Source organism: Ictalurus punctatus, chromosome 20, assembly GCF_001660625.3.
Source record: "Ictalurus punctatus breed USDA103 chromosome 20, Coco_2.0, whole genome shotgun sequence".
Lineage (NCBI taxonomy): Eukaryota > Metazoa > Chordata > Actinopteri > Siluriformes > Ictaluridae > Ictalurus > Ictalurus punctatus.
The window spans coordinates 4,945,356-4,955,226 of record NC_030435.2 but is presented as its reverse complement, the minus strand read 5'-3'; the positions used below and the strand labels follow the sequence as shown (position 1 = coordinate 4,955,226).

Sequence of the window (9,871 nt, the reverse complement as noted above, 5' to 3'; positions counted from 1 at the left end):
GATGCCCCAGTGCACACCAGATAGGGGGCAGTTGAGAAGGAGGGGGTAGAGAGGGCAAAAGCAGGGCCATTCTGCCCTTGACTGCTAAGTGGAGACCTGCTGGAGGTGAAGGGTTAAACGAGTCGGGCTTTCCTGCTGAGCCAGCACTCTGCCAAGTGCAAGGTTTCATTGTAGTAGATACGGAATGAAACTCCTGCCCATTAGTCATGGAAGTAACGCTGAGGCTCCTCACAGGCTGTTAACCGTTTCACCACCACACTCGTAAAACACACACACACACACACACACACACACACACACACACACACTGCTGGGTCAGAGATGGCAGCTTGACAGAATGAAACACCAGTGTACTGCGAGAAAGTGTTAAACGCTTGTCAACTGCAGATGTCGAATATACTGGGAAATATTTACAAAACGCAAAGGAAAGCCCATAGCTCGCAAATGATGCGTTCTATCCGATTTCCTGAATAGAACGATACGAGCTATCCTGTGGAGACTGCTTTGCTTGTTTAATTGAACAGAACTCTCCTTCACAGGTGTGCTGTACATGTATACCGTAGGTGTGAGAGAGAAGCCGAGAAGACTAGCTCGGTGGTGAGAGATTTAAAGGGGGTAGGTAGAGGGTGAAAGACTGCGGTAGAGAAAGAACGAGAGGCAGAATGTGTGAGCAGTAAGAGGGTGGGTTTTTTTTTTTTCTTTTCGAAAGATAGCAGAGGCTGGAAACTTTCAAAAGTTGATTTCTCTGAATCTCTTCTCATCCTCCCCAACCATTGTTTTTGTCCTCCTCCTCTACCTCTTTTCACAAAACTTCAAACACACGCCCACTCCCTCTACGCGAAAGAATTTCGAGGGGGCAAACGCGAACGCGGCAGCCCGATACTCAAATCTGATGCAAGCGGCGGCTTCCCTCTACACGCAGTCTTGATTAACCCTGCACACTGGGACTATGGATTTCTTCCAGAACCTGGCAATCTGAGAAACGCCGTATTGGAGCGTAATAAACTGACTGACAGAGCAATGACATATCAACGCTGACGACGGAGCCAAGAAGTTTCGGTGCTGATTAATGGTTGGAGAGAATAAAGACTACATCTGGTCCGATCCTCCCGAGACCCAGGCCGTGCGGTTGCACGACTTTTTTCTTCCTGCTGTTTAGAAAGAGTTAACTTCCAATCAGTATTAGTGACTATAGAAACTAAACCATATCTCAGAAATTAATACGCTAACTGCGGGTCTAAGATCGAGGGAGAAGGAAAGTCCGAGCTGTTTGCGTGGTGGAAAAAAAAAAAAGACTTTCAGCAGGAAAAATAAGACTTTGTACAAAAACCATCAAGGTGAAATGATTCCAGTTTTGCTCCCATACGAGACCCCCTTACACAACCCAGTTCCTAACATCCTGACATCCTCACCATATAAGTAAGGACGATATAAACACAATGGGGTGTGTTGTCATAGGAAAATCGACGACAGGGTGGTGTGAAGTGACCCGACCTGAAGATCTCACCGCCGTTACCGCCATGACGTCACAGATAAAAAGCGTTTCTTTCCGTTTACACCATTTTTTTTTAAAATAACAACAATATCAGTCATTTTCATCTGTTTATATTTCAATTTAACGTTGATTCCAGATAGCAATGCAATATCCTCCTTCCTGTCAACTTTCCTGTGGTGTAAGACGTACAGGAAAGGCTTTACCTCTGACCATTAAAAAGCCTAGCACTGGAGACTCCTTCAATAAATGTTAAATACGCACCTCCTAACAGAAAATGTCAACAATAATTATTTCTTTCTTTGTTAAACAACAACAAACAGTTTTCTATTAGACTCTATGTGGAGAGCCTGCCATACAAGTCCACGTGATTCAGCTGTTACTATAGAAACGATAACGTATAAGAACGTGCGCGTTAATATCAACCTGGGATTTGAATGACAGCCGGCACTACTGTCAGAGCTGCTGCTCTAGAAAATAAATAAACACCTTCTGAGCAATCAAGAATCAAGGATCATGTATAATGAGGGAAAAAAACTAGGGCTGCAACTAACGATTATTTTCATAATCGATTCGGTGGCTGATTATTTTTTTCGATTAATCGGATGGGGGCGGGGCAAGCTTTCAGTACCTTTTTTTTTTGTTTGTTTATTTAACATAAAAACCACAAACTGAGTGTTGCAAATATAAACTTCAGACTAAAACTTTACATAACTGTTTGTCCAAAACAGAAAACAACCCAATACACACACACACACACACACACACACACACACACACAACAGAATATATATTATTAATGTAGGACTGTAGTTTAATTGGGTGCTTTTTGTACATCCATAAAAATAATGCATAAATACTATAAGATAAATTATATAAAATTATATAAATTATATATATAAATTATAGATAAAGATAAATTATATATATATTATATATATATATATATATATATATATATATATATATATATATATATATATATATATATATATATATTTATACACACACACACACACTTGCGCTACACTCTGTATCAGCACGTGTACACCGCACGTGATCAGCAACGCGGCCTCGTTACTAACACATCACTTCCGTTATAATAAACAACAGAAGTTGCACTGCAAGCGCACAAATACAGCATATAACGACATTAAACTTAAATTAAACTAAACCTTTTAAGCAGCGTGCACCAGTTTCCCCCGCCCCTTACACACAGTGGAGCATTTTGAATATAAACACAAGTTTGTCTTCGTGCATCAGTTTGATTTCCACGGTGTTTAAAATGCTCCCCTTAGAGGACTTGGAGGTTACACACGTTCTTCCTCATCACGTGGCGTTTTCATCTCCGTCTGATGGAGACTGAGGTCATGTTGGGAATAAAAGGTAACGCTGATAGAAAGTAAACTGAAGAAAGTCATTATCGGTGACTCTGAGCGTTTGCTAATGCTAGCGTGCGTATGACGTCACGCGCCGTCGTGGTTTATACATCCGGTTAGTAAAAAAAACCCGCTAGTGATATATGTGAGATCATATTACCTTTCTAAAATCCACACACTAGACGGTAGTACAGAGTTCATAGTGTAAGTGTATAGTCATTTGGGACACAACTTTTGTATTTACTCTCCGAAGCGTGTTTTCGGAACAGAAGTAACTTAATCTCCCCGTGCCGCGCGCAGACCGACTAATCCATAATGAGATTCCTTGACGACGATTTTCAGAATTGATTCTTATCGATTTTATCGATTAGCTGTTGCAGCTCTAGAAAAAACCTCCGAATGTTACGTCTATTTGCTGTGACGAACACGTCTGTTCAAATCTGGATTTATAAATAACAACTTAATGATTATATTTAGTTGTGGGAAATTACTAAGGGTTTGTTAAACTGTGAAATTTGAAATCAGAGGGCGGCCAGTTGTCAAAGCTTAGGCCTGTGATGCTTGTGGGACTTCTCGGTTCTCTGAGCGTACATGTGTGTGCGCTTGCGTGTGTGTTTTTCCTACCCCAGTCTTGTCGCACAGTCGGAGAGTGTTGAAGGAGCCCATAGCGAACACCTCGCCGTCAGGAGCCCAAGCCACAGAGGTGATAGGGTAGTCGTGGGGGGAGGACGAGTAGAGAGGCCGCCCGTAACTGTCCCACACCTGATTTAGAGAGAAACACAGAGCGCGCGAGAGAGAGAGAGAGAGAGAGAGAGAGAGAGAGAGAGAGAGAGAGAGAGAGCGCGAGAGACTAGTGCAATTAGAAAGGATAAAACAAACAGATAAACAACGGGTGTGCTGTTTCAGGAAAATAATCAGTGACAGGGTGGCGTGATGCAACCTAACGTGGAGCGGAGTTCCTGTTCCCACCATGAAGCTGATTATTTTCCAACTAGTGCTTTATTCCTCTTACACCACAGCAATTCACCAATACTAACAACGTCCATTTATTAATGAACCATACATTATACGTTTAATCCACTCAGAGCTCAATAATCTTGTGGATCACATCGCATGACAAGGACCTGTTATCATTACAGCATTCCACTTGCGGTCATAAGTTTACATTTTAAAAAATATAAATAATAATAATAATAATAATAATAAGAGGGATCATAAAAACTGATCATATAGTCACTGTTGGAAAGGGGGTCAAATATGCAGAAGATGCTGGAAAAACAAAGAATGTGCAGGACCTGGAGGATTTTTCTGAAGAACAGTTTAACTGCTCAGGACAAACAAGGGACTCGTGAACAACTGTCACAAAACATAAGCACAAGTCGTGGATCATCCGGGTAACGACACACAGTATTAAGAATATAAGCGGGTGTAAACTTTTGAACCGGTTCATTTGAGTAAAATTCTGTTTTGTGGTTCATCTGTGTTTCTAAACTTATGACCTCAACTGTACAATCCAGTACACATTACTGCAGCTATAAACAGTGCGCCCTTTTTTACGCTCTCCTGAAGTTAATGAGACACAAAAAAAACAACAACAAAAAACAAAACAAACACAGCTTGTCATGTTAACAATAAACTGAAAAAACGGAAAGATTGAACTGTGTTGGGAAACTGAACTATGCTCTAACTACGGCTGTTAGAAAGCGCTCCGGATGGAGAAAATGTGAAGAAACATGTCCTTACTGAAAACCGTTACACAATTTAAACATAAATAAATAAATAAATAAATAAATAAATAATCCATTTATATGGATCGAGTGTGAACGAGTTGTTGGAATAGAGACGGTAACGTATGAGAACGTGGTGATTTGAATTAGAGCGGGCACTATTGTCAGAGCAACTGTTATAGAAAGTTCATCAGAATGAGTTATTAATCTAATGAGGGAACAAAAGTTCACTATGAATTGTGTTAATAAAGGAAAAAAAAATGAAAGAAAATGATAAACATGATTATAGCATCATAACGACCTGCACTGTGCACGTCAATATGAACAGGCGAAAAAATAAGATTCAAAGATGAGTGCAGCTTTACTGATTTTGTGTGGATCGTACGGAAACTTCCGACACGAGAACCCCAGGGACGTTTCTAGAAACTTCTTACCTTATATTTACAGTCTTCACCTCCAGACAGGATCAGATCATTCACGGAATTCCAGTCCACCTTTAGAATAATGCCATCGTGAGCTTTCCACTGCGGACAGAAAGACAGAGAGAAGCTTGTTTATAAGAATTAGCATTACTCCACACATCCATGATAAGCATACTGGAGATCACACCTTCTCTCTGGAGTGCCTGCGTTCCTCACGTCCCCGTGAGCCGAGAAACGCGCGACATTACAGCAAACATCGCGAAATCATCAGGAAGAATGATTTCACTGGAGCCTGGCTAATAAGCTTAAGGTTTAATAACCCGGCAAAGCTGTAGAGGCTAAACAGAGCCACATCGGGACGAGTCACGTGTGGATGACGCCATTGTTAAATCTTTCTGTGCTACGAACTGGTATTTCCTCTGTGTCAGTAATCCGTGCCTGAGACAAACCAAGGCCTTGAACTGCACAAACAAGCAAAACGAATAAACTAATCAACACGTCAGCTCAGATACTGTTCAGGCAAGGGTTCAGAGCACATACTACACTGACGATCACGTCTTCAGAGCACGTGTTTTCAACCCGCTACAGTACGTTTTCTATATCATTCATTCATTCATCTTTAGCAACCGCTTCATCTTGTTTTTACGGTTCTGAACCTATCCAGCACCACAGGATCACGGGGCACCGTTCACACACTCTCTCGCACTCGGACGCATTTTAGTGTAAACAATCCACCTACAGGTGTGTTTTTTTTTTTTTGAAGGTGGGATAAAACCGGAGAACCCTGAGGAAACCCACACGGACATGTGGAGAACACGCGAAACTTCGCACGAGATCGGACCGATGACCAGGAATCTGCCGTCATGATTTTCCTCTCATGTTAACGTGTCAAAAAACAAGCAGGTCGTCACGTTACCGAGAAACCACGACGCCCTCCATCTTGAAGACTTTCCTTAGCTGGAAAACTTTAAACAATCTAAAGCTTTATAAAAAAAAAATAAATAAAAATAAAAAAAAATCTCTGACACTGGAGACTCCTTCCAAAAAGGCTGTACACAAAAACTGTGTGTGTGTGTGGGTGATTGTTATAGACAAAAATGCTCAATTTAGCAGCAATTTTTGTTTTGTTTTTCCCACAGATTTGCTTTTATTTATACAATTTATTTATAGATTGCGTGAGATTGTTTTGCACGGCCTTTCGCGGTGATGTTTGTTTGTACATGAGGACTTTTAACTGTACTCATCTTTGACGTCTGAGAATCGCAGAGGGCTTTGGCTGAATGCGCTTTGTGAGGACGTCACATGCCCGAACCTTGTCCCAAATCTGCGGTGATTCTGAAAAGAATCGCAAGCTCCTCCGAATATCGCAGAGTTTGCTTGATTTTGCGTTCATTTCTGCGATAGCAAAATCCTGACTGAACACCGACAAAACCCTGAGAAACAACATCAAAGCAATTGAAATTTTGACGAAAAACGTATTGAAACAAAAATAGGTTAATGATGTTCTTAGGACGTTCGGAAATGCACAGAATTCAAGAAACCGGAAAAAGCTGAAGTAAAAAAATAAAAAATAAATAAAATTTTGTACGACAAACACAACAATGAGATCAGTTCCTGTTGGTCAGGTAACAAAATCTATACAACTAGACGATTTCATAGTAAACCACTAGCTGACATGGGGAATTTTTTTTTTTTTTGAGAAATTGTTCCAGGTGCACTCCAAAGCTTTATTATACAGCACAGGTAATGAGAAGAAAATGTGATTAGTTTATGATTAATCTACAGACAAATGGGAGGCTATGGACGGTGAGAGAGAAAGTTCTCGAGAGAGAAGAGAGAGAGAAGTAGTTAAGAGGACGTGCGCTGAAACAGCTGACACACCGGGCCCGTCTGTTCTCCGTTACGGTAATTGCTTCAACTTTGAGTAATTGAAAACAGCACCGTGGATTCGTTTCGCAGTTAGCCACAGGGAACAGGAGTCGACCCCCACTTTCATGCTTCAGGACCCCATTTTCTCTCATGTTAAAGACTCGCATTAAATAATGCACTCAGGTCAGGTTAAAGTGCTGACTTATGGATGCGACACAAGTGATTCGGCGCACACGCACACACATTACACATGGCAGATACCAAACCAGCTAGACTTAGGATCAGCTTAATATTCATTCTTGTATTGCAATACATTTGTGCGCTTTAAAGACGAATAAAAATAAATAAATAAATAAAAATCCACCCTGAAAAATCTGCATGTTAATTATGATTTCATTTTGTATGAATGAAAATTCCGTTCATTGACACGTTCGTCTGTTTTCACTTTTGGTTAACGGTTCACGTTACATTACCCACAATGCTGTTCGATGGTGGCGCCGGAGGGAATTCCTCCTCGCTTCATATCAACCTAAATAGAGAGCTGCAGCAGTGCTTTAGTGTTTTTAACCTGTCCGGCGCTACTCGTCCCGTCATCTGTTAATACCACCGTTAATGCCATCTTGTAGCTCGATGACTCGGCGGTGACCGAGGTGTATTTCCGCATTGCATTCTGGAACTTCGAGTCCGGCGTTTGCACCGGCTACACGAGACGGCTGGTTAATATGAGCTAGCTTGGTGCTAAATGACAGGATGGAAAACACAAATCTTATTCACTGCTCAAATACCAAATTACCTGAAGAACAGGGATTGGATTAAAAACACACACACACATTGTTCCTGCACTCTGTTTTGCCCAGCTGGCTAAGATTAGCCGACTTGTTTCTGTTGGCCTTGTGTGCTGTGCTGTGGAGATCCTCACACGCTTTTAACTCTCGTTTCAATTTTAGTAAAAAAAAAAAAAGAAGAAGAAGAAAAAAACATTTTAAATGGACCAACATGAGGTTTAATGATACTTTCTAAAACTCTAAACTCTCATGTTCTTGGGTTGATGCAAGGATTATGGTTGTGTGTATCTATCCTGCCTCTCCCATTTAATGGCTTTCCCCAGGCTGAGGTGAGCCAGGGAGCAGGGGTCACAGAGTCACACTTGGGGTCAGAGGGTCATGCTTCTACAAACTGACAGCTGTTGCTCGGGGAGGGCTGGACTGAAAGATCCGTCTAAACCCCTCTGCCTGTTTACTCAAGATCCCTGCTGCAGTTCAGCGCCCAGTACAACAATAAACACACAGACGTTGCACCACCAAGCTTTTAAACTGCTGACAATGGTGTGCACACACACACACACACACACACACACACACACACGCTACACTGGTAAATGATGGGAAATCATACTTGCAACATATAGCTGTGACTGTGTTGTGATGCAAAACTTTCTTAGGATCAGCATATTCACATAAGAAATAAATTAAACAGTTTGTATATCAAATTCAACCTTAAGGGCTTTTAAGTGGTGTTTAATACCATTTAGCCTTAATAATAAGATTTTCTCTTGTTGTATCATTTGACGTTTGATGATCATTTATTTATTCATAAAGAATTTTCTGAACTAGAATTCACAGCTTTATATAATTAAGTATTACTATTTTATCTCCACCCTGTCCTTTTTTAGAATTTATTTTACATTTACTTTATTATTCTAACAGTCCCCTCTGAAAGTACTGGAACGGCAAGGCCAATTCTACTGTTTCACTATACATTCAAGACATTTGGGTTTGAGATCAAAAGATAAATAGGAGACGATAGATTGGAATTTCACCTTTCGTTTCCTGATCTTTACATCTAGATGTGTTAAGCAATTGATTAATTTGACTACTTTTGAACGGTGATTGATTTTCCCTCTTTTCTCAGCTTCAAAATGGCTTACATTTCTCCCATATTCAGCTGTCTGGTCTTCATGTTGGTTTATCCTTTTTAACAACAAATGCAGCCTTCACAGGTGAAAACTAGGGCTCAAACCAAAAGTGGACATTCAGAGCTATTCATTCTTTAAACGATCGATTTAACAGGGCACGTCTGGGCAGCAACAAACACCTATCAGTCACATGATTTTTTAAATATTTTCGATCACGCAAACAAAAGGTGCCGTGTTCGAAGTTGTGTAACACATCTAGTTGTAAATATCAGGAAACGAAAGCTGAAATCCTGATCATCTTTTGATCTCAAACCCAAATGTCTTCAATGTATAGCTAAAACAATAGAATTAGCCTTGCCGTTCCAATACTTTTGGAGGGGACCGTGTTTATAGAATGACTTCTTTTTAGAATTCCTCTTACGATTTTATTCTCTTTCTCTACTCCTTTTTATTTGCCTTTTTTTTTTCTTTTCTTTATAAAACACTTCGAGCTGCAAACCTTTAATGTATAAAACTTTTATCTCATATCTTCACGTCTCTGAACATCTAAGAAATTAATTTAATCAAGTATATCCATTTAAATTGAGCATGCGCAATAATGCGGGGCATTTGAATTCAGCTAATTACTATGCTAATCAAATTATTCAATAAACCCGAGCTAGCATATAAAAATGACACATGAATGGATTGTTAAGTTAAATTATGGTAACAGAACGTTAACTATGATTTGAGCTTTGATTAGTTGCTTTTACGTCTCTGCACACAATGTGTGTGTGTGTGTGTGTCTGTTTTTCCACTCTGTGTTGACAGGCTTCACAGAATCTGACTATCACAAGTTTTGGGGTTTCTGCTCAACCCTAACGCTGCTGAATTGCTTTCTGACTTTCTATAATCGTTTTGATGTCAAGTTCGAGGTTTCCGCTTCAACACGTTTTGCGAACAAATAGCCTCAATAGCAAGGTGATTTCATTATACACATGAACGTACTGCTGATGACCTTGAACGCATGCTAAGTGATGGATTCCATCCTCTGGACTGTTCTTAGAGACTTTTTGGGATCCGTTACG

At 40.4% G+C, this 9,871-nt stretch overlaps 1 protein-coding gene across 4 annotated transcripts in view; it reads right to left on the bottom strand.

Moving 5' to 3' along the window:
• The window catches only part of ift80 (intraflagellar transport 80 homolog (Chlamydomonas)), an 86,406-nt gene that overhangs the window by 52,377 nt on the left and 24,158 nt on the right, over window positions 1-9,871 (bottom strand). For all 4 annotated transcript variants that reach the window (XM_053688651.1, XM_053688648.1, XM_053688650.1 and 1 more), the window contains exons 7-8: window positions 5,033-5,122; window positions 3,496-3,633 (exon numbers count right to left, since the gene is read on the bottom strand). In XM_053688651.1, coding sequence (XP_053544626.1) covers window positions 3,496-3,633; window positions 5,033-5,122 — 228 coding nt within the window. The remainder of the gene's footprint in view (window positions 1-3,495; window positions 3,634-5,032; window positions 5,123-9,871) is intronic.